Here is a 26552-nt window from a genome sequence, read left to right as displayed (position 1 = left end):
TTGCAGCAAACTTAAAAAAATAGGACTCCAATAACCTTAAAGGGAGCTAATGGAGCAGAATGTTATTCTTTTACTAATTATTTTTTAGGATGCAAGTTCAGGTAATCAGTTTCCTTTTGATTTCATACTTAATGAATCATTAAGTAAATGAAGGTAAACATGACGCCTATAGCTGTACGTGCTAGAGAATTTTCTGTACTACCCTCAGTAGCTGTGTAAGCCTTAGCGTATAACCTCAATGGTGTCTTTTACTACAAATACATTTTATACATAACCTGCAACCGCCAACTAAATACATACTCTTTTTTCTTTTATTTTTTAACAGGTGTTAAAGCTGTGTTTTCTGGACATTACCATAGGAATGCTGGAGGATCCTACAGAGGACTGGAAATGGTGGTTTCATCAGCAATAGGATGTCAGCTGGGAGAAGATCAACACGGGCTTCGAGTGGTTGTTGTCACAGCTGAAAAGATTGTTCACAGATATTACAGTTTAAATGAACTGAGCAGCCAAGGAATAGATAAAGATCTTGTGGATATGCTTGCTAAGCAAAATTAGGCTATATCAAATCCCTTTTAACTCAAGTGGTTGATGGGTGTTTTTCCACATTAAACGAATGGGAAGTTTCAGAAGTTTCCACATGCTGAAGATACAGATTTCTGATTGTGCACCATGCCCAACACACCTCTCTATTTGTTTAAATCCTAAATAACAAGAAAGTTGTTGAGGGGTTTCCCCTTTACAAAATGAGACCTCTCAGTAATGGAAAAATAACAGAACGAATACGGTAATGTGTCTTTGAAAAGGACCGTCCTAAGATTTTTCACGCTGATCCTGGACTTTGTTATTACAGAAGAAGTATATCCAAGAATAAGAGTAGTTGCTTCTAGATAACCCTGCAATTCAAGTCTATTTTAATTTGATATTTAAGACATTTTAAAATCAGTAAATTTAATCATTTCTGTTACATTCCAAACAATATGCCATGTTTTTACTCCAGAGGGACAAATCTAAAACTCAGTGAAATCATCAGACTCACACTGACTTTTAACAACCTTTGGATCAGACCTTGTTGCCTACAGAGGTCATATTTTCTCCCATTTTCCATACTCTCATTTTCTTAGTTCTTCAGAGCCAGCAGCAATAAGAGAGCAAACACATTCCATTTTGCAAAGTCACAGCTTGGGTTTTCATTATATCCTGATTTTATATTATGAAACATCTATAAATGACACTAATACAGATGCCACTGAGAGAAATTAAACATGGAACAATTATTTTCCTTTTGAAATTTAACCACCATTCAATTAGCATATATTATTGCTCTGTTTTCAAAAGTTGGAATACCTGTACCGAGAAAATATCCTCTAAGAAAACTATCATCCGTAGTCACTGTTGATTTCTAGATACATGGAAAGCTTTGATTTTTAAATGCAATTTAATAGTGCCTTGTAATATTATAGCCAATGAATATTAAAACTTGTAAAAGATGCATTTTCTTCACTGGAAGAAGTCTAAAAAAGAATATAACAAGATTAAGAGAAAAATTACATTCTAAGTCTAAGTTCATGTGCTGCAAACTGTCTAATTCTGTAGCAAATGTCTGATTTGTTTTCTATTAAATACAAAAAAACTGCCTTCATTTAATTAACACATACCTCTTTTCTACATTCAAGTATTTAGCTGAACATATTATAATACCTGTCAAAGGTGAGCCACCAGTAGAGCTAGCACAGCTTCACAACCTGAAGATGGAATAACACAAATAAGACTGGGCAGAAAAGTAATGAATCACCCATACCCACACTCACCCCACACGGACACCACCACCTCCCTCCCAATCCCTAGAGGATACTACCGGTGTTTTAAGTATGGCGAGAGAGGTGATGTACTATGCCAAAGCATTAGTTTCATTACATTTTACTCACAACGGTTTAGCTACTTCAGCGGTTTAGCACACTTCAACCTTTATCTGTGGGGCTGGTGAGATCCTAAAATTCATTCTGTAAAATTTTAGACTGTTGCTTTCTTGAAACAGGGAAACAGCCATACCTGTAGATGGACAGGACCAAATGTGGGCTACCTTCCCATGCTAATTGCCTAAGCACAGGTCACATTGGATTCAAAAGGAAAGAAACGGATTCTGCTTTTGTTCTCCAACTGGTTTTGCTTAACTGAATGTTTTGCATCTTACTTTCAAGGAAACATCTGGGAACTGAGAACTTTGAAATAGGCAGGTATGTAAGTAACCAAATGGTCAGTTCATCAAAAGTTAAGCGCCCATTATTTCTAGTACTTTTTCAAAAATCTGGCTGGGTGCATAGATGTCTCAAGCCACAAAGTACTTCTAAAATTTGGTCTTAGGTAACCTGGAGCTTTAGTAATCACAGCTAATTAACAGTCTGTTGCAGGATCTGATGCTACTGTATGTTTTGCGGAGGCAAGAATAGTCTCTCTCTGACTTAAACCTTTTAACTCTGTCAGTTTAAATCTTAAGGCTGAAGTAGTACCTGAGGGAGCTGAGATAATCTAAGCATGCCATGTTCTCTTTGCTCTGGCACAGTATTGTAAAGCAGAATGTAGGAAATGTATAGACTGCTTCTTAATATGCCTGTTTATTAAAGGATAGAATTTTAACTGAATGTATGAAGCCTGGGAGAGTCAAACTTTTAACTTCAGGAGAAAGTCCACAAATATGAAGATTTTAGTAGTACTTGCATATAGTGTTGTAAAAAAATAATTTCAGAGGTATGATGTACTAATACAAAAAAGAAATGTTTTATAAGGAACACTTCATGTTTTAGAAATAATTCTTTCAAGTTTTCTCTTTTTTTGTAAACGGCATTTTATCATTAGAATTTCTGTGCTGTTTTGTCATGAAACTACCACTTAAGTACAAATCTGGAGTTCAATTAAAAAAAAAATAAAGGTTATTTTATATCCCAACTATTTCTTTTATTTAGTGATTTCTAAGAATACTTTGTTACATTCATTTGTAAAAATAATACCAGATTTGTCTTTAGTTTGTAGTAAACAAAATAAGCATTTGTCTTCAGTTAGTAGCTAGCTTTATAAGATAGCAAAATTGGGGGGTTGTTTTTGAGTACATGCATTCTCTTCCTCTATAGGACTTTAGAAGCTAACTACAGTGTTGTGTAGTTACACATTACACTGCATTCAACTAGCACTACTAGGCTCTGATTCAATATTTATAAATAGTAAAATTCATGAAAGGGGAAAGGATTGATCTATGCCTTCAGTCTCACAACTACTGTATACACTGTAAAATCATAGTGGTTTAAGTTCAGATTCACCCATGAACAATGCTGAACTCAAACACCCATGTTCCAATCCCTTTCAGTGAGCTGGAAACACCACACCACTGTTGTTGCATGTTTACTTCTGCAACCACATGTGGGTTTTTTTCAGATTTGCAAAAAACCTTCTGAAAAGAAAACCCACTGTCTTACATTCAGATCTCACTCTAAAAACTGACTTCTGCAAACGTACTCTTATGTAGGTAAGTTTAAAAACAAGTGTGCTAGTATCCTTGTTTGTCTTCATCTGAAGTTTGACAAATCTTTAATTAATCAAAAATGGGGATTTTCTGACTATCAAATTCCAAAAGAACAGTAGCACTGTGGCTTCCAGTATTTCCCACCTGCTGGTGCAGCTGCTAAGCTTGTTAGCCTTATACTGCAGGTATTTTTTTTGTTCTTAGTCATGCAAATCAGAAGGTATTTGATGTGCAATCAAACAGGAAACTATCATGGGCAACAGGAGATCAGACAGGCATCCCACCCACTTATCTTTGTTGCCAAATGCTCGAGATGGCTTCCACCTTTATACAACACTGCGAGATGTGGACCTACTGTATCCCTGGGCGAAAGCAGAGAAGATAATCCCACAGCAAGCAGAGGCAATCTTAATTTTCTGTGTGTTTTACTAAGGAGAGAGGTCTCGAGCTGCAGTGATGGCAGCAAGTTCATTCAGCAATAGCAGTACTGTTAACAGATGTGTGCCATACCTTCTTCGGTGGAAGGATCCTTGTGTTTTACCATGCTCTTTACAAATTCTTTCCTGATGTAAGCAGGTCACACCTTTTTAGTTGCTTGGCAAATAACAGTAGTAACCCGCCATCTGTTGTAGCAGTGCAAAGTCAGATACTTAAAAACTATATTTGGGTTGCAACAAATTAACTTAAACTTTCAAATTCATATAGCTAGTTCACAAGATCAACTTAACGTAATACATAGGTAGATCAACAGTTTATACAGACATCTAAATGTTCTGAATATAATCTTCACTGGCACTAAGAAAGCAATGAAAAACACTGGCATCAAGCTTTTACCAAGTATTTTTTAAAAATCACAGCAGAAAGTAAGAAAACCCATACCACATTGCACTGTAGATTCTAAGTGATTGTTTTTTTAATTCAGCACTTTTATGAGCATTTACTGTACAATTAATAGAAATGGTATCATAAGTTACTGGGATGCACATAAGGCCTACATTTCTGTCCCACCTGGGGACAGGTAAGCATTACAAAGTAATTTATTCTCTATTATTTTCTCCTGAATTAGATGCCAAAGCAAAAATACCCAGGGATATTATTAAGGACTTACTGACAAATGTGATTAACTTCATAGGAAGAAAAAAAAAACACTCTCAAAGTTTTATATTTGAAACATACAAAACATTTATCATGGTTCTCACCTGGCAAGTTTTCAAAAGGAATAAAATTAAGATGTCAGTGATGAGCAAGTTGCTTGCATAACAATTACTTCATAGCCCAGTAATGATTCTGACAAACAGAACACAGCTAACACGAGGGAATGGCCATCAGCAGTACTGCGAGCTTTTCTACCCCATGCCTCATTTCAGTGAAATAACAATTCCTGGCACTAGCCAGAAACAGCAAGGGGAGCTTAGCATTTCACTTGTTGTTCATTTTGCTGCTGCCTCAGTTTGAAGAGTGTGGTCAAAATTAGCACACGCTTTAAACTCTGTGGCATCCTAAAATCCAAGACATCCAGAAACTAAATAAAGTCTACTTCCTTTGCAATTCACATTGTTTTAAAAAAAATTCTTATTTTGAATGACAATTCAAATGCCCTAAAATAACTTAGAGCCAGTTTCTAGATAAAGAGGATAAGTACAAATATAACTAAGATGAAAATGTGGCCTCATTTATATAAAAGAAATTGTGGGAAGAGTCTTTAACCACAATGCATTACTGAACATTACTGTATGAAGCAAAGTGTTAGAAAAATAAAATGTGAATGGGCTTTTTTACCTGCATAGATGTCAAGTTTTTTGGATTAATTTACTTTCCTAAGCATAATTAGCTAATTTAGAATTAATACTGATGCCTTAACTAATTAGAAATGGCAGAGGTTCTCATGGTCGCAGTGCCTCATCTTGTTTATGTAGAGAAAAATAATTCATACTGTGTTGAATTATGAAACAATTCACCCATGCCGACACTAATTATCATTTAAGAAAACAATCTTTTGATGTTCAGGACATATTTCTGTATCTCCAGCAGGGCTGATAATTATAACTCCTTGTCAGCATATGACTAGCTTTAAAGCAAGATGCCACTAAAACTTCAAACTGCTGATGAAGTAGAGAGCAACTGAGTCCTCATGCATTTCTGTGGGCTCAGGGTCGAGGGGGGGGGGGGGGGGGGAATCAAGTGACCACAATTCATCTTGGTTTCCTGAAAGCAACTAAAAGGCTGAGATAACCTCTGATGACTATAAGTAAATGTGGAAAATTCATACTAGAACACCAGAACAACCTGTGAAAGTAACTGAATACTACATAATGAAATACGATCTGCGGTGAAAAGCTATGAACAGGAGGCAAGGTTAGAAAAGTGGTCTTTGCTAACAATATTGGTTTGACAGTTTCAGTGTAAGCAACAAAATTAAGAACCCCCTCCTTCCAAATCTTTAAAAAAGTTCATTACATCCTGAATAAATGTTTGAATACTTTGCATACTGCCTGCCTTTAGTTCATTTGGTTCCAGTACCTAATCTTGCAAGTTCTAATTAGATGCAATATTTTGATAGGATTAGAATATTCAGCTTCTGGAGATTACAGACAGAAAATAAACACTTGATACCTTGTAAAAAAATGATCACATTTCATATTGGGAATAGGCTGTCACAGAAGTGAAGTCTCTTCTACCATCTCTGTTTGCAGGGTCAATGTCCTATGTCCACTCTCACTCAGTGTCTGCGTTCATACCTCAGCATAGCAACTCATTTTCAAGTCTGTGGTTTTCCAGATATTATCCTCAAGTAGCTGGGCTTCATTCTGCTCTGAGAACAAAAAATTTGAGATGCATCTAACAGAAGCAAATATACAAAGCATCAAAAACTAAAGATTTCACTGCTTAAAAACTCACAGTTCCTCAGTCTATGTATGTCATTGTACAAGCCATTGAAGACTAATGCATCATTGTTTCAGCTAATCTTAATGCTGTGGATAAGCTTCTTTCTTTAATGCTCTCATTAAACCTTCTTTTCAACTGCCACTTGAACACAGTAATATCCTTTAAAGTAAGTGAAACATTTACACATATATTAGTTACCTGAAAGCTTGCTTGCCAAAGAAACCCTGACATTGCCTATTACCTAATAAAACACATGCTTAGGTGGTAGAAATATCAGTTTGCATTAGCAAAATTATAAAGGGGGAATTTCCACTTCAATAATATTCTGCAGATACTAGAACTTCTTACTCTAGCCTGACACAAGAGAGACATCACATCATAGACAGGTATGGGAATGCAGAGCCAGGAATCAGGGAATTGTGCAGTTTCCTCTGCCACTGTGCCAGTCTTGGTTGCCATGAATCACAGCCCAAATACGTAACATCCAGCAGAGCAGCACGTTTCTTTGGCAAATACGAGAGAGCTCCTAAAAGAGAGTTAATACAATAAATCTTTTTATGGCCAGGCATGTGAGACCCCACTGCTACAGCTCCATACACCCAGAAAGCAAGCAGACACATGGCAGCTTCCACATCCACCATGTTTAAATTTGTTCCACTGGCATCTTAAAAGGACAATAGATGGTACTTGCTTCATGCAACTAACAGCAGCGTTACAACAAAGAGGTCCTGAACAATGAAAGAAGAGGGGTTTTTTGGAAATGTTTTTTGATTATCTGTTTTATCAATTAAAATGATTTCTTATTATTACAGGCCAAGGACACACTAGTAGTTTGCACCCTAACTGAATTCTAATCCCATTCTCCCCAACATAAAGGAGTTTTATTAATTGTTTGTTACTCAGTCATCTGAAGGTTAGGAAATTCCAGTCTGATAAACATGGCCACAGTGCTCTTGGACATATTTTCATTGGAAGACACTCTGTAAAAACTGGGGGAAAAAACCATACAATACAGAAGAAGCATTAGAGCAGAACACTAAATTAGTCTTCTGTCTAAATGAAATAGAACTCCAATGCAGCAGATACAGAAAGGGGGGCGGGGGGGAGCAGAAATAAAGCAACAGAGACAAACCAAAAGCTTTTCAATCAACAAGAAAAACATACTCAGTGCTTCTCTTAAGAAGAAACCAAAAAAACCCAACTCAGAAAGCTATTCCTTTATTTTTAATTGACATTTTCATTTGTTTTTCTAGAAGTAATTTCCTCCTTTAGCAGTTTGTCAAATGCAGATAGTTTAGTACATTTCTACTAATAACCAGCTATTCTTCCTCTAGGAGACCCGTTACAGCCTCATCCTATTTAAATTATAGTGTTGTTATGTCAGTTTTGAATAGCCGACAATTCAGACACTCATCCTCTCTATATAGCCCAATCCTTCTAAACCTTGTTTAGAAAGGTATAGTAATGTTAAAAATAAAATGTGGCCTTTTAAATGAACTACTGATGGCATCATCTGTGTATATTCAAGTCTTCCTCTCCCATTTCCATGCAGAAAAGGCACAGAGAGAGAGAAAGGTACTCCACACTGCTGTAATGGACCAGGATCACTAGTCCTACACATGGCTACTCGCCTATCCAGAAACTTTCTGAGCGGTCATTGTGTCAACAACACACTGACTATGAAACCAGTGGCTTGTATTTGGGTACAAAGATAGTATTACCACAGAAGAACATGGTTAGAGAGCCAGCACACTACATGCACTGAGGCCTACAGTAGGACAACAGGAGACAGCACATGAAGACAGCAATCAATCTTCTACCTTTTTTTACAAAGCCTTGGTTGTGAGCAGAACTCAGTCTTATCTCTTTATTCCAAGTCTTGGATTGTCACAATCCATGAGGAGGATATGGATGTTCCAGTCTGGTCATTTAGATTACTTCCATGAACAACAGTGAGACCTCCAGCAGGTAATTCATCTTAGCCTGAAACTGCCGCGCAGGCTTGAGAAATAGCTGCTGCTGAAGGTGCCTCCCCTGACTCCTGCAAGAATCTAGATGGTTCATTTAGACAAGACTCCTAACCTTCATCTAAGGTTAAGCTAACCCTGGAGGGAACAACATCTACCTCCATGGACACCTAGCTCCTACCCTGCATTCCTCGGTGGAAGGCCAAGGAATGCTACTGGGAACTGGAAGGGGCTGCACCTGATTCTGAATGACCAAAACCCTTTTCACAAAAAGGCACTGTGGCCATGAAGGCTACATGCTGTGAATATAGGGAGCAGCCATGCTCCAGGTGGTGTGGACAATCGCTTAAAAAAAAAAAAAAAAAAAAAAAAAAAAGAGAGAGAGAGAAGAAGAAAGAGTCTCTTGCATGCAGATGTTATAGCTGCTAAGGTGTGCGGAAGATCGTGCAACAGTTTCAAAAATGTAGTGCATTAATTTGCATATCTGTAATTAATGCTTATGCAACTGTAAGCTTCTATTTAAAATACTGGGCAGATTTGCTACTGATGAAAGGTATCATCTTCAATTACTGAAAGGCATCCTTTCTTTAAATCGGGCAGCAGAGGGGCTAGCTTTTTTCTCACACTCCTTTGTTAACAGTCCTCCGCCTTGATCAGAGGAGATATATTTCCATGTGATACACTCAAGTTTGCCAGTTTGCTCCTCAAAGCACTTCTGAAGGACTAGGTCCTTTTTATTTATGTTGAAAGTGCCTCATTTCCTTACCTACCAATGACCCTTCCAAAACGGCTAAGGTTTGACTCAAGTGACTACAGTATTTACCTTAACCTCCTCCTCCGGCTATTGTTCTCGACATTAACCACAGTCTGTATTACCATTTCCACCACTCACTGTCCCTCAGGAAACACACACTTTTGCTAAGGCAACAAAATAAACTCATCCTAAAAAGAATCAACATATCAGAAATGGGAAAATAAACCAAAATAAGCCAAAAGCCATACCTACACCTCAAGCTATGAACTCTCTAACTAGTCTGGTTGTTCAAGTTGTTTAGGTCATCTGTGTCAGGGAAAAAAAAAAACACAAATTACTGATGGGAATCGTAAACTGTTCAAAACAATTAGGGGTTCAGGCTTGTTTGCATCTAACATCTCCAGGCTATCCTGGGTCTATCAAAGGCAAAAGAAAGCCCAAAACTTGAGCTTCTAGAACAGCTCTTCATACCCCAAAGAGGAAGAGGCCTCCTTGGGAAGCAGGCCTTCTACTGTTTACAGAAATTCACCCCAGAGATTGGGAAATAAAATCAGGCTAGATACAGATTTGGCTTTAAAAATATTTTTTCACATCTAATATTTTCATTTCATGTTCTGAAACAAAACTGAACTACACAGCAACACAAAGGTGTTCTTGGCCGTTTATCCTTGCTCTGTACTGACAGAAAATGGTGTTATGTGAAAGTAGGATAATTAAAGCTCAAGTGCAGTCACAGATGCAGTTATACTCAAGACGATAATCTAATAAGCATCCAAAAACTTGTTACTGGGCCTGGTATGTTTCCTGTCTCTGGAGTATAAACCACCTCAGCACTGTGACATGGCTTGGCATGTCTTCGGGACAAAAGCACTTCCTTCCGCCTGTACACAAACATACCTTTTCCCAGAACATCACCTATGTGGAGACTGTAGCAGTAGCTCTATCCGTAAGAAGCACACGACAGGGACACATGCACATATGTGTACTGTCAGAGTTTGCACAGAAATCTGGAGCACCATGCGCTTAATCCATTCTGATCAGCGTAACAACTGACTAAAAATATCCCAGGTTCCTCACTGTGAACACTCTGATTGGAATTTATCAAGAATGCTACTCTTGCAACTCTCAACTTCCCCTGAATCACCTACCCTTCGTTGGTCTAGCAACTAAATCACACCCACTCTGCCATATGTGAGAGACATGAACAGAGATGCATGTGATAGGAAGACTTCCCTGGTATATCTGCTCCCTTCTCCTCTTCTTCCTCCAATTTTCCCAAGCTGAAGAGAGGAGTCCCCATTACCACCGGGTCTCATTCCAGCTTCCCACCACAAGAGGAGCAGGATAGGAGCTGATACAAATACTAAACACGTACACTATACACTATCTGGAAATCTCCTTTTTTTTCCTCCTCTCTTTCTCTACCACCGTCTCCTTTCAAGCCTTCCGTGCCTGTGGGCTTATTTCATATTTATACACTAAGTGTAAGATACGATGAGCAAGAATCAGTAAGATTAGCGTAGAAGCCAACAGGCCAGGGCTTGAGCTCTTACCTTGTGGAGTCAGCTTCCATCCAGCAGGCTGTGAACTGCAAGACCTGGCAAAGAACATATGGACAACGGGAGCAGATGAAACTGAGCTGTTACCTGCTACCGGCTACCTTCCTCCATCTGAAAGTTGGCACCATCCCCTTCTGAGCAACACTCTTCAGGTGCAGAGGCTGCTCCAGCAGGCTATCTGACTAGCTCTCTGGTGGTGAGTGGCCAGATCTGCTCTATGCCATTTGTCAAACATGGATCCTCACAGCAAGCGGAGGCAATTTTCAAGATAAAACAATTTTCACTGTAACAACTACATGAATACTGGTTAATATTGCACATATCATACAGGTAGGTTCCCCAACCACCCTGGTGTTCACTATGTTCAAACCACAGCAGAATACCTCCTTACAGTTCCATGTATTCCACTATACCCTTTTTAAGCATACTTTCTTCAGGATGCAGATTTTTACATTGTCCTTCAAGGAGTTTTGCAATACCACCAGAAATGGTGGTAAGGAAGAGATCTATCCTGCACTAAAAATGACTTTTTCTCAGTAGACTGCTTCATCCCAGTAATGATTAGATTTTCAATCACTTTTTCAAGACAGCACGGAAAAAGAGAGAAAGAACAGAGAACCCTGTCTGTTACTGTGACCCAATTTGAAAGCTGAAATAGGCTGATTATTGTTTAGAGAACAGCATTCATTTTCATTGTGTAGCAATTTAACCCAGACAATAAATGCATATTCAAAATTCAATTGATTTAGAAACATAAATGCCTCCAACCTTCCCAACCAAAGGATGCTCCTTATTCCCTTCATTTGGAACACTGCCACAATAGGATAACTGAAAAGAAATACTTGGTAAATGGTATTTCTCACCCTTGTTTTCAATAGAATTTTGTTTGCTGTTGATAAATACAGGAGGTAGTATTTTCAATGTGGGTCATTTAAAATTAATTCTAAATTTTACTGCCTGCACTTTTTATATAAATTAGTTTGCACTAAAATCAACTTCAAGAGAAACTAACAATTCGACAAAAATAGAGAAACATGGATACATATCAAAGGGAAGATTCTAAACAGATCATAAGAGTGACGGGGCCACGTTTAAATTCACCTAGCAATAACCTTTTTATTGAAAGAGTTTTTACAAAATTATTTGTTTCACTGCTGTTCTACCTGTGCATTAGGCCATACAGAAGTTTCCTGATTTTTCCAGAAAAGCTTATAGTGTTAGATTATTTCTAAGCCCTCTATTATCAATTCAGCATCTAAGGCCTCTCCTTATCCTCCTAAGAAATAATGCAATCCTAAATTATTTCTCATTAAGTATGCATTGTACCACTAATCAGCTAAAGGTATTTTACTTGAAGCCTCTGAAGTTTAAGTCTTCAACATTTTAATTGCTTTGCTTTGCCCTTGGGTTCCTAGAAATTAAATATAAACACAAAACTTCCTGTAGAAGTAAAATATAACCCATGAAATTTCTGTACTCTTAGACAACATTACAGCAATGCAAATTTAAGCATTCACATTTATGGCTTACTGTTTCCAGTCCTCTCCTTCTTCTTCTCTCCCCTTTTTTAAGCAGTAAAGTAATAATTTTATTTTTCCCCTTGCTGACCTCAAATATTGGTTGCAACTGCTATGCTTCAGGACATTTAACCACTTCCTAGCTTTTGAGTATGCCTCAATTTCCCCCGTCCTTTCATAACACACACTCTAGGAAAGAAATCCAGTTGCTCAGGCCATAAGGGTACTGGATATGCCCTGGTTAGGGCAATCTGGATAATCACAGTCCCAGCACCTCAGGGAGACTGATATCTGCTATGCTACACAGACGTGGTCTAAATTAATTGCAAAGAATGACATTAAATTATTCAAGGTCCTTTTTATCTTCCTTACACATATTCATCAGGATTAAGTCTTGCTGCTATTCTGTTTTGCAACTGTAGGAAAGATATTTTTTAAGGAATATGACTATGCGACCCCCATACATAGGTATTCAGACACGCAGGGACAATATGAACTTACCATCATTTGGAAGTTTCAGTTGTAAGGAAAGCTGGCCCTGCAGGCTTTGGGATTTTTTGTACAGAAGCGTTATTTTGATGTTTCCCACAACCTTAGAAGACAAAAGCCACTTAACTTTGGGACAGAGACTGCAGTCAAGGTCTTAGAAATCTCACAGTTACACGAAGACCTGCCGATTAGCATTCCCAGTTTTAATTAAATCTGGTGTAGATGCTGCCCTTGGGGACTGAAACATAGTGAAGATGTTGTTCTGAAATTAGGACATAGCCTGACAGAGCCCTAGCACATACAGAAAATTGCAGCCAGCCGTAAACCAGAGAAGACAGTCAAGACAGACTCAGAGATTTGTCAGAGATTCAGAATCTGGATCTATAATCAAAGCTCAGTTAAACGTGACTGTAATGTAGAAGATAGAAGTTGACTTCATTTTTCCAGACAAAGTTACCAGCCAGTATCCGAGCTGGTCTGTTCCTTTAGCAGGATTAATTGATTACTCAAGCCAAGTATGTCTTTAGTGGAAAACTGTCTATTTACAACACAATAATTCTAATTTCTCCTAGGAAGCTAATCCTTTGCCTTACTACTAATTACTTCTCTAATTCTCCACTGGCTCTCTTCATTTACTGCCTCATACCTGAGCAAAAACAGATCTTCAAGCACACATTCAGTGCAAACCTTCATGTTGTGGATACAGGGCAGATTCTAACCGATCTTCCACACAGCTCACTAGTGTCTTCTTACTTCACTCTAGACTCACAGGCTTCAACTCTCAATACACAAAGGATATTTAATTATTCCTCCAATTAACTCTGAATGAATTTTCTTAAGCAACGTCTGATAATGACACAGAGATCAAACTGGTGCTTGGTGGCAGTACTCAAAATTTGTTGGTGTAATACAAGAAACAATATGCCACAGTTCACTCATAATAGTAAAGTTAGTACACAGGTATGATATACTTCTAACACATCACAGACTTGCTGAATATGACTGTTTATTATGAAATAATAAAAATTTAAAGGGAATGTTTTGGCAAATATGATCAAATTTTCATTTTAATGAATAAGGCATCTTTAATTTAATGTAATTTAAGAGAATTAAATCTCTTCTTATTGTGAAACCTTGAGAAGATACCTAGAGTTGTACACCAACGAGGAAAAACACAGTTCTGGAAGTGTCATTAAGTATACAACATCTTTAATGTAAGAATTAATTAATGACAAGGTCTGGTTCTTACCTTTTGAACTTACAGGCTTATAGGCTGAGAGAAAAGATGGCAATTGCCTTTTAAAGTTCTTTATATACATTTAACAAGCAGAAGATGAATTGCTGCAACTTACTTTGATCTCACATAACTGTTTCTGAGGTGTCTCAATACACTCTTTTATATCTTTTTTCTCAGGTGTTTACCTCTTTTTCCTCCTTATATCAATGTTAATGGCAAGCTGTAGAAATATTACTTTGCAAGAAGGTTCTATATTAGTAGTACAGGGATGCGTGTATTTGTAGAAAATACACAATACTCACTGACCAGTCACCTCAGCTATGGCATTATACATGAGCCATCTTCTCTGTAGAATACTGGAGCAGCCTGATACAAGGCCACAAGAAAGGGTTCACCTAAACAAATCATAACCATGTATTTTCTTTTAAAAAAATGCGTGACAGTGTTTGCCAGGGGAGGGGAAAAGAAAAAAAAAAGTCTGCTTCATTGTTTAGTCTCTCAGTTAGCAAAAATCATCAAGGTAAAAGAGAAAAAACACATGTGAGATCTGTATTTCTTAACAGGATAAAAAGCTAAAAAGTATTGAGCACATCCATCAGTACCATTTACTTCTCAGCTGGGAGCTCAGACAACCTTTTCTTCAATGTTTATGCTCATTTTTGATGCATTACTTTAATGTTACAAGAAAACTAAATTATGTCCACTGTTTCCACTGCAGGAACTTAAAGGGGCCTCCAGCTGTGTTTAGGATTCTTTACAGTAACAGATACGGAAGGATTACAGAGGGAACAGGAGTTTCCAGGAGGTTCTCACTCTATGAATTCAGACAGAGTAGTGTCAACTTAGATTCAACAGAATTATTTTAAATTAGACAGAACCAGTCTGTGGAATTTTTCATCCAGCTCTTTGTGTTCAGCCACTTAGGGAAGGAGGAAGAAAGGACAGACTAGTCAATTTTTTTCAAAGACTGAACCTTCCTTGACTGAACTTCCCCTGAAAACTAGTACCAGAACATCAAGTAATGTACTACTGAGTGTTCAAGTGTGTTTTTAATCACCTCAGCCCCGAGTAGCCCATATTTCAGTGATGAGTACTAAATAAGACATGTGAGTATTGCATTCTAACACATTTAGAAGTCTTGATAAAAATAACCATTTATCAAGGAAAGCTTTTTAATAAAAAGGCCTTATGAGTTTGAATAGTCTTACAGCCTTTGCAAAGTAGGGCCAAGTTTCACTCAAATTAAGATTTTAAAAGCCTTCAGAAATACTATTCGAAAACATTTTGATGTGTTGTAATTGTTAGCCACTTTCTAAGTGACATCAAAGGAGTCTTAAAATCTTAGTAATCCTCCAAGATAACTTAATTTGATTACTTGACCTTGTATCAAACTGTTTGGAAGAGCTGTACTCAGAAACGTCAGCTTGTCATCATCTCGGCTCCTGGACATTAAATTTCACCAAGCGCTGTGTAAAAGTACCAAAGGTACTGGGAAAATTTAATACCTAATATTTAGCAGCAACCAGCATATGTGGATGTGATTTTATTTCTTTAGCCTACTTATAAATTAGGATATTACTGCTCTGAACTATGACCAATCAAATGCTATATGAATATGTTATTGAACACATTTTGTAACATATTTTGGATAAATTGCTGAATAAATTATTCATAGTGTCTTACACAAAGAGTAACACTAATTCACTTCAGATTGAAGCTGATATTCCTCAAATAATCATATTATGAATTTTAAGGTAACAACTAATTCACTCAAGCATTCAAAATAATTTTCACCTACATTTGGTCAAAAACTAAGACTGCTTCCTTTACCCTGTAGTTACGAGGCACCACCATTAGTCTAAATCTTCCAAGGTATGTTCTTTGGCTGACAGGAAGCTTAGCTGCCAGTTTTTATTAAGAGCAAGACTCATGCAAACAGCAGGAATGCTTTAATTCTAAGCTGAAAATACTGCTTCCAGGAAAAAAAAGAATTGGTTCCTCAACATTTGCATATTTCTCCCAAAGTTTTCACCTGTGGTGCTATTAAGTATCAGGTGAGATAAGGAATGGACACCTCAACACCAAGAACCAGAGCAGGAGAGCAAGGCTATCTTATGTGAATTACAAAACAGTGCTACAAGGATAGTAATTTTTGGGTTATTTTAATGCAAAATTGTATTTTATATTTATGTAGACATAAATATGCACATATATACCTATACACACAAACTCTCTGCAGCCAGTGGAAAATTTCAACTGAAATGTATACATTAAAAATGCTGCAGTGCCTCAGTTTGGTGTATCTCATGATCCCATTCTTTGTTACTCTCTACATGAATGAGCTAGGCCAGAAACGAGGAAGTCTGGACCTATGCAATTTGAGGTATGTAACATTGCCATTCTCTTAGCTACTCAGGATGTCATGCTCTTGTTCACGTGACTGTGTGTGGTTAATGTTTTCAGTTGTTGAATTTTTTCTAAAACTCCCTGTGCTTGCTCTAAAGGAAGTGCAAGAAGAAACCTGTGAACAGTTTGAATGCTCCAGAGTTCTGATGTGTTCCTTAAAGGCCAGTGAAAGTAGAAGCTACATAAGGTTAGATACAAAGAGCTACCTTTTAAATTTATATTGATTAGGAAAGGTCTTTGTATGTTGAACAAGCTTGGAAATTTCTAACTACCTGTCAATGATCTTATAATATACGTCATATTCAGTGAATGCATTATTAGAACTCCCCCTCATATTTATATATAAATTACACCATGTGTTAACAGAGAGAAACTCTCAGGAAGATATGTTTCAGATTGAGAGTCGCACTCATCATATGGTTTTGACTTGACTCCTAAACAGCATGTTTTCCACCTTCTGCTGGATGATACTCCAGAGCAAGAATGCAAAATACTGCTTTGACATACTGAATACATTACAGATCATCACACCTTCCTCTGCTCAAGCTATAGCAGATATCAGTCTGCTTTACACACTCACATACTTATTCTGAAAGAGAAAGAAATCCTTATCACTCTGAGTGCTCCACAGCCAGTCAATTGATAAAACATGTCGATCATCTGGTCAGACTGTTAAGTGTGAGCAGGATCTCTGTTCCTCTTGATCACTGCCACATGGCACAGAGCACTGTCAATCCCAAGGGCAAGGGGGATTTCATCTGAAAATGTACAAACATGGAGCAAGGGAGCACGATGAAAAGCCCTTTTCATACTTATATTCAATACATGCACTTTTTTAAAAAAAAACTTACCAATGTCTGCTGAAGATTCCTAGAGCTTCTCCAACACTCCCCTCTACCACAACATACACTGAAGACATATCTAGAGCAGAACACCACTGCTGAAAGCCTCCACACTGGTATCAATTAAACTTATCAATGGGCTAGAAACTGGAACTTCTTTATGAAGCTCTTTTCATCATGTTTTTTTCAAGAACAGATCTGATAATTCACCTCTAGCAGACAGCAATTTTGAGTAAGTATTTCATTTTCCACCCAGTCCAGGTGATGTAATACAACTAAGGAAGCCTGGATGATTGAATGAGCTGCAGAACAAAAGCACTTGTTCAAACGACCGAAGTCCACAGTCAAAACGAGGCACAGATTCTAAAAGCAAAAGGAAGCGTTACCAACTCTCCGTTGCAGAGTACATCCTGATTATACAGAGGAATTGGACGAGCCCTGCTCCTATTTAGGAAAAGCTATTTTTCACCACAGTTGTGGATGTGAGCATTTGTAGCCTGAAGCACTTACTTTTGTGCCAACAGCCAATGTATTCTCAGTCTCTCCACAATTCCATTCAGATGAACGAGAAAATAAACCAGCACCTCTGGAGGAAAGTGCACACATATAAATTCAAGAAGGACAGCAGAGCATTTTGGCTGGTCCAAAGTCTTTGCACAAAACTTTCACATTTTGTGGAAGCAAGAAGTCTGTCAGAGTATTTATTAAACATACAGACATAGCACTCTCACTTTTACTTCTCTGTCAGTTACCTAGTGGGAGGTTTGGGGGAGCAATGTGAAAAAAAGGGCTGCTTCTCTTAAGAAACAATAGAGGTATTCCAAATATTTTTACAACAATTTTAAATATTCCTGTGAAAAACAATAGATCTTTTTTCATCCCATTCCAGTAAATAGCAGATATCACTACTGGTTTCTGCAATTCCATTTCATTTAAGCGCTTCAGTCCAAGCAGAACTCTTAGAAAAAGTCTAAGAAAACAATGATGATGTTATGCAGCAGGAAAAACTGAGCTACATGTATTAGCCAGACTACTAGCCTCTGCCACACTTGAAAAGCTGTTGTCAGCTCAATGCACTACTGTAAACACCAGGAGAGCTACACAATGCCAAAATAATGCTTTTTAAGATGGCAAGTGACCACAATAACCAAGTTGTGCTATAGTGCAAAGGAACAGAAATGAAAGTGATTAACTGTAGATTATTTTGTCTGCTGATTACAGCTCACTTAAATCCTACAATATAGTATCTACAATTCTTCATCAGTTTGGTATTTTTACATTGCAAGGGGGAAGAAAATGGGTCTGTGTATGAAAGGTGGTACTTGTTAAAGCAAATGCAGGCATTAAGACTTAAATGTTTCAAATATTTGCACATTTCTACTTTCAAATCCCCATCTTCCGACATTCTGGTTTTCATTTGAACAGAGAACTACTCACAGTTTCACTGAGTTCACTGAGAATTACAAGCCAAGTACTACAGGAAAAGTAATGCTGGCAACCATCCATTAGGAAAAACCTAATCACTGGCCTCCAAATAGCTTTCTCCTTTGTATGTGCAAGAACTGCCAGTACACAGTACATCAGAGAACTGAATATGGAAAAAAGAATAAGCCTAAGGGATGCAGCAGAACACTTACTAACCTAGAACTATACTTTTAATCCTATTCGAAGATAGCTTATAATCACACATGCAACTATTCTGTAATATACAATTACAGAATTTCCAGCAAATCTGACTACTTTGCATTCCGAAAATGTGATTCCAGAATAATATTGTGAGGCTCTGCTTTGCTGTTCTCTGACTGATTTGAAGTGTTCTTAATTTTAAAATAATGATAATTTCTCTTGGGTGCCTGGACACCAAGATCAAACTCGACTATTTTCTTCCTCAAGGCCATTATAAGAAACATAGATTAAGAAGGCTAAGCTAACTTTTTTCAGGCATACTGTAACAGGACCATGTGCTAGATCATCATTCTTCTACAGTCTTCCTCATCGACCATGAAACCTCCTTCACGACAATTTTTTAATTCAATTAATACTTTTTCTTTTGTATAATACTAATGAAATACATGTTATTTTTAGAGTCAGTTCAAGTTTTCACAGCAATAGTAATTGCAAATACAGTAAGCAACAGCCTAATATTGTATGTTAAACTTTCTATCCAATGCGTTAAATCCCAGTATCCTGAGGAGACATAATCACATTACAGCTCTAAGCACGTGTAATACTTCTACTTATTGATATGCTGGAGAAAGAGAAGTAACCTCTGCTCACTGACATAATTTCATATTCACACACCAACTACAGAACTAGGTCACATGGTGAAGTTATACTGTCATCAACACTGCCAGTCAGTAAACATTTTCATATGCATACAAGTGTCTCAAGTAAATAGTCATTCAATTCAATCAATCCAGTCATTCCCATGTGCTGAATTTCATTTAGAAACTATGAAAAACCCAAGATGTTCAGACTCTAAGATGCAGACTTCTGTCTGCATAATCCATGTAGGCTGTCCAAGATAAGCAATGATAAAACTTTGATTCCAGGCAGACTCACATACTCAGTGACAAGCCCTTCAGTAAGCAAGGGATTGTAAGGGACAAGTACAAAGCGAAGGCTTTATCCAAGCCCATCAGCAGGGTGAGCAGAAGTGCCCAGGACTGTTCTGTCCCATGGTCTTAAGAGTAAGGGAAAATGAGGTGGATGAACGTTAATAATACGAGTTGTTGCTAATATGCAAGTACAGAAGTATTCTGGAAGTGATAAAACACCCCCTAATATTTTACTACCATACTACTAAATGCTGATTCTTTGTCCTTTTGCATGTGATTGTCCAAAAAGATATCAGATATATTATTTCACTTTCTATTTCATACAAGTTGACATATCAAGCATCAAAACAGAAAAAACTATTCTGAAAGGGACCTCTGGAGGTCATCTGTCCAAACCCTGCTCAAAGCATATACTTAAAATGAAATGAGCATACAACCTCTTCTTTGACATCCAACATAAAATATTTATGAAAAATAAAATCTTACCTTGGTGCCCTTAGATGACAATTCCATTAGTGTAACACTTTTGTTAAAGAAAATACGACGACATTAAAAGGCTCACCATGCTTTTTTCACAGTCTGAATAGCCATGTTATTTTGCAGCTGTTTGCTTACTGGTCTTTAACCCCTGTTGGCAAGCGGGAACAAAATGTTACACAAAATAGCAGCAGCCCCAGCATCTACAAGGACCTGAAATTTTACTTTGATACTTTCATTCCACCCCAAAACAAAGCTTTAAATCCTTTGTAACAAATAGAGACCAGATTATCTTGTAAGAATCTACTTGTTAACAATTTATTTTTATTCCTATCATTATAAACCTTTCTTACTTGTTCAAAGAGAATGCCATTCTGATCTACTGATGGCAGCTTTTGTATATGCATCGTTTTCATTTGCTAGAATGTATAAATCCAAGCATTAAAAAGTTAGATGTGTTCTCATATTTCATCATCCTAGGAGCCTAATATTGGGGGCATACAGCATTTTGGCTGCTGGATCTTATTGTCAGGATGAGGTTATTGCAAATAGATTTAAGTCACTAAAGATGGAACTAGATTCCAATGAGTGGTAAGTGTATGTCAAGAAATTCTGATTTGCCGCCTTCTCCAATAAATTTGTCTTAGACAAAACATACACATGCAAAAAAAAATCCTTCTTTCTCTTTTTTGTTTGCTTGCTTGTTTCACATAAACTACAAAGGGCCTAAGGAGAAGTTAGTCACAAGAAAAATGAACTTTTTATCTAAAAGGTGTTTGCCCATATGACACTAAAACTCCCCATTATCAAAAAAACACTTTAAGGCTGAGATTCTAAGACCATCATACTTCCACACACTCTTCCCAGGGTAATTTTAATCAGCTCCAGAAAGGTTCTGAGTCTGGGCAGAGAACTGGGGAATTAGATACTCAAAACAAAAGGAACAAGAGATTTTATGAAGAATGTTTGAATTCTTGTTGGTACACAGACTTGCTGCGAAAAGGTGGAGGCACTGCCAGCTTCTCCCCCTCCCTGTCAATAATGCCTGGTGGTGTACAAGTGGAATAAACAGAGGCTGCAGTGTGCAGTGCTCTCTTCCTTCCCATAAAATCAAAGATACCCCTACACTTGAGCCTTGCTACTTGGGATCATGTATTTTTTCCTCTTCAGATAAGCGGGGATCATTTTCTACATCTATCGGTTGGCTGTCAGCCATTGCTGACTATTATAAACACCCTCAAGGTTTGTTCTTTTTAGGGTTTTTTCTTAACATGCTTCTTTGTAATAATTCAGTAAGAAGGTCAGTTTTTATTTTTCTAAGTTTCTAATCCCTATATGGGCTGAAAATAACTTAACCTAAAGATATCATCTGGCTGCAACATGTTAGCTGATATCCAGAAAAAATTGAGAAAAAAGGAATGCAAAGAACATTCTTTAAAATGATTGAGTTGATCACGATTTTGGAGATCTGACTCATTTTTACATGTTTGGGTTTGGAAATATCAAGTAATTTGCTTGCAAACACTCAGACAGACCATGTCACATTTAACAGAAGCAGGAAGGATATTCTCATGCTCAATAATCCTGTAGTTCAATAAACAATTTCTCACCTGCTTGATTTGTTGTCATGGCATATCATATACTTACTCCCTTTAGATACTAGTAATTGTATTTTTGGACTTCCTCCCACTTCTCCTTTCTGAAATCCAGCATGATGGATACATACTTCATAGCTGTTTTACTCAAGTATTAACTACAGAGACACTTTCAAGATGCCCTCACAGTACTCACAGGTTTCCCTTGGAAGATATGCATCAGTTGAGTATTGGTTTAGATTTCTTCCTTACCAAACTTAGATAGGAGGCATGAGACCTTTACTGAAAGAGGAACACAACTCTAGCTAATTATGCAGCACTATAAATGCATTATTTCTTCCATGATGTCAAGCTCAGCCTATTTCTAATGTAATTCTTGTGCTATGTTTGTTCTTAGAAGCTGTGCACTCAGATGTCAAGGAGCTTGAGGTATCTAATCATATAAAATATAATAAATACAGGAATACTACCTTAACAGAAATCAATGTTGCTCTGCAAACATACAGAGTTATAAAATACAAAAGCTATAGCACTGACAGCGGTATCAACATGATGTACTAGTAGTAACATACATAAAACTTCAAACTCCAACAAGCCCTGCAAGGGCAGACTTCTTTTTCCTGAAATAGAAAACCATTACCTGCTTGCCCAGTACTATATTTCAAAAACCTTAATTTTTTATCATTCCATTAAAGATAAAATGTGTGCCCCATTAGAACCTATGAGATTGTTACCTATAGATCTGAATTTCATTCTTTCCCATTTTTTCCATTTTTACCTTGCTTCGACAGCAATGATCGTAAAGTCAACACTGTCTATATAATTCAGATGCATTTCTTTTTCCTACCAGGAATGCAAACAGGGCAGACTAGAAAGCTTAGGAGTAATCTCAACATACATCCTTTCTGTCTTCCTTCTGCTATCCTCATTAAATTCTCCCTTGTAATAATCAATACATTACCTATTATTATAAAGTAATAGATTCCTTATTGATTTCCCAGCTAAATTCTTGCCTGATGATGTAAATGAAGAGCTATGGTCCATATATTCATTAGCACTGTTCAACGTGCTTCCTCATGCCTACCTTGCAATATTCAAGTCAGACCCTCTGCTGATATAAATTTGCAGTACTTCACGGATTTCTCCGTGCATCTGCAAAGGCCCCTCTCTACTTATTAAGATCTATGTTCATCTTCTGGTGCTTATTAGTCACACGGAATGCTGCATAATTTACATACTCAAAGCATTTTTTAATTTTATATACAGTATATATTACATTCTTCCAAATTAAAAAACTTCTGGTAACCAATAAGGAAAAGTTCTGAATTTTATGAAAACATTACATATTTTATGAGTTCATTATTTTATTTTTTTCCAGTTAATAAATGAGCATTTGGTTTGGGGAATTAATGGGGTATTGCTCAGTACTAAACAAAAACTTACCTGTCTGAAAAGTGTATGCACATGCAGGCACATGAAGCCTCTCGTACACAGCAACATTTTCCACCAATTTTTGCATTGTTTTTGAGAGCTTCAAACTAGGATGATGTTCCTGAAGATGAATATGAAGACACTGTCAGGCATGTTTTTCCTTCTATTGGAGTTATTAGTGCTACTAAGTACCAACAGCTATCTGCTATAGCATTAGGTAATGACTTGATTGATCCCTTCTTATAAGACAAAAATGGCATTATAGGATAACAAAGCTCTAAGACATGTGTCTGTTAGACTGTGATACGGGCATCATAAAAATAATAATAATAATAGAGTGATGCTTCTCTCTTAAGGAGGCTTAAAAAGATTTGACTTTCTTTTCCAAAGCCAGAGGGATCAGATGACAAACTAGTGTGTAGCAGTGTGGACAGCAAGATGGCATATTAGTGCTGGCCTTCGAAAATGACTTCACTGCACATGGGTAACCGAAGCATCCAAACCTTTGGCAGATCAACACCAGCAACACAGAGTTCAATACTGGAAACACTGGAAATCTACAACAGTCTATATCATTGCAGTTTGTGCTCTTTTTGACACATGTAAATTTTAACTAGCACCGGAAAAATCTGAGTTACGATGCTTTATTATCTTTTCTTCCTCTGTCCTAGATTTCACTGGATTTCTTCTCTTTCCTGGGCAATGCAAGTCCAATGCCATTCCAGAATTATTACTTGCCAAGGACTTCTGCCAGTTGAAAGGCTCTTATCACTTTCTTAACATCACAAGCTGCAGGGACAACTGTCAGGACTGGACCTAATAATTTACAGTACATAAGATCCAGATGACCATGTGATGTTGATGCTAAATCTGCTTTTTAGCTGCACTACTATGCTTTCATTATGCTTTAGCTGCTGTTATGCTTTCTTGACATAGAAAATACTTTTTTTTTTTTAAGATTATCTTGGGCTGATACTGACTTTATTTTTTTTCCTAGATAATTCTTTTTCAACACAGAAATAATTAATGATATATGGAAAACAAAATGCATCACAAGTTTGCAAGGTCATCTTAGCAAATAACAGATCAGAAGAAGGAGAGTCTATAGACATTTTATAACTTGCATTCAATATCTCTATATTTCGCCAATGTGTCACTTTGGATAATGCTGCCTAATACAAAGAACACTGAGTACAATTGCAAGCAAAAAACACAAAAGAGTAATTTGCATTATGGCAGGAGCTATCAAATCTGGAGGGAATTCTTTGAGGATGCTTCCCTGGAAGAAGCTATTTCAAAATGCAGCATTTGGGAAGGCATCAAACCAGCAACTGTCACAGCAACAAGATTCTACATGGGGCACCAGCCAGAAAACATCCCTTGTCAGCTGTAACATTCATTTATTCACAATCCTGCTCTTCACTGGCATAATATAATAAATATGCAAATGTAGTAGTTGTTAACGGCAACAGTTATTTCCCACTTTTGCTTTAAAACCCAATGGGAAAGACTTACTGCTATATGTGAACCTCTTGTTTAGCAGGCATATAATGCCCACCAAAAGATTACAAATATCCTGGTTTTCCTGAACTTCCTTGTCTGGTTATGAATTTGTTTCTCATAAATAAGTGCCAGATCAGTGTCATGGGATTTTTAACATAACCACAGCAACAGCAGCAAAAATCAGAATCCACTTCTCTTCTGTGGGGCTCCCCAAGGAACTGTATCTGATGACTCAGACACTCTACTACTTGTTTATAGTGTTTGTATGCATGGAGCTGTGGGAAATGATAAAAGCTGGTACCTGGGGCTAAAGGAAGAAGAAAATAGAAAGATGACTGATCAAAGCAAATGTTTCTGCCTGTCTGATTACAAAAAGGAACAGAAACAAAAAGAGTTCTGGGTCACTTGCAGCAACACTTACCTAGAGCGACTCCCATGGTGAAGCAGTTATCCCAAATAATGGGCAAAAGACTACAGAGCCTTTCACAGGTATGTTCCTAGTTCAAACCCCGTTCGCTCTGCCTGCAGCAGTCCAAACCTGTTGTCAGATTAACAGGTGTGGGTGGTCCCTTCTCACATCAAAGGAGAAAAGTGTCAATATGAACTCTGCAGCTAATGCAAAGATCAGAATGCAATGATTCTCTCCCGACCCAGCACTGGGGCAAGGCTTGCTCAGCAATTATAGGCATATCCCACTAGCTGCCAAAGATGCATTCCAGTAAAATGCAGCTAGCGAGTCAATGAACAGTGAAGTAACATTTCCCCTAAGAGTTCATGTAGTCACAGGGGACCACATGCAGATGTTTAAGAAAAACACAAGGAGAATACATTGCAACCTAAGATTTTCCCATTCACATTCTAATACCACTGTCACAAGAAACCAGATCTCAATGGCACAAAAGGAGAATAAAGGCAACAGGGATGTTACTGCATCGCCACCCAACACAAGGCTCTGCACGTTTTTACTAGCATCAGTGTCGCAATCAACAACAGTACTCCCAAGCAATGGGCAGAGAAATGACAAACAGCAGAGTGTTACTGCACCTCTTCTGCACTGCATGGTTTCATTATCCCCAGGTGGCGGATCTATGCAAGCAAATTAATTTAGGATGCTCAGCAGTATGCATGTACTGAAGTCCCTAAAAGAAACACATCCCGCAGGAGTACTTTCCTAGTACACTTTACCATAAAAACATTACAAGATACAAAATTTGAAAAGTCTATCACAGACACCAAGACATTCAGAAAGTCTAAGACATGAACAAAATCCTTACAGGATAACGAGACCACTCAAGGGTCTGTACAGCTAACAAGCCCTGGAGAAATGCCCATCACAATTTTTTTTTTTTTTAAGCTGAAAGGACATTCATAGAGGGAGGGACCTAAATTTTGTTACTTCATCTTAAAAGAAATCCTTAAAAGAATATAAATTTTCTTGAAGATGAGATTCTTTTCTAAAACCTGGAAATCCTAAGTAAGACTTACCTAACCCAGTAAAACATTTAAAGAATATGGAAATAATGTAAAGAACATATCAACAGCCTCCTTGACCTATACCATTCTGAGAACAGGAACTACAAGACAGTCTGCCTTGCAGTATTAAATACACCAAAACCTTGTTGTTACTAATGAGTATGTACAACAGATGAAAACATTTGACAGTGTAGGTGCTACATAGACAAATAAGCATAACTGATTCGGTATCTTAGCAGACTAGAGTCCAAAGCAAGACAGTACAGCTGTAGAACAGATCAAGTGCTGCAAACCTCTGTTTGATATTTTTGGCAGGAGAAAAATGATGATCACTGTAACAC

At 37.4% G+C, this 26552-nt stretch overlaps 1 protein-coding gene across 2 annotated transcripts in view; it reads left to right on the top strand.

Moving 5' to 3' along the window:
* Positions 1 to 2946, top strand: part of CPPED1 (calcineurin like phosphoesterase domain containing 1) — a 55367-nt gene extending 52421 nt beyond the window's left edge. For both annotated transcript variants that reach the window (XM_064520359.1, XM_064520358.1), the window contains exon 4: positions 326 to 2946. In XM_064520359.1, the coding sequence (XP_064376429.1) occupies positions 326 to 558 (233 nt within the window). In that variant the 3' untranslated portion in view covers positions 559 to 2946. The remainder of the gene's footprint in view (positions 1 to 325) is intronic.
* The last annotated feature ends 23606 nt before the right edge of the window (positions 2947 to 26552 follow it).

The sequence above is a fragment of the Dromaius novaehollandiae genome, chromosome 14 (assembly GCF_036370855.1).
Source record: "Dromaius novaehollandiae isolate bDroNov1 chromosome 14, bDroNov1.hap1, whole genome shotgun sequence".
NCBI lineage: Eukaryota > Metazoa > Chordata > Aves > Casuariiformes > Dromaiidae > Dromaius > Dromaius novaehollandiae.
Note: the sequence above shows the minus strand (reverse complement) of the source record. Positions and strands in the feature narration are given on the sequence as shown.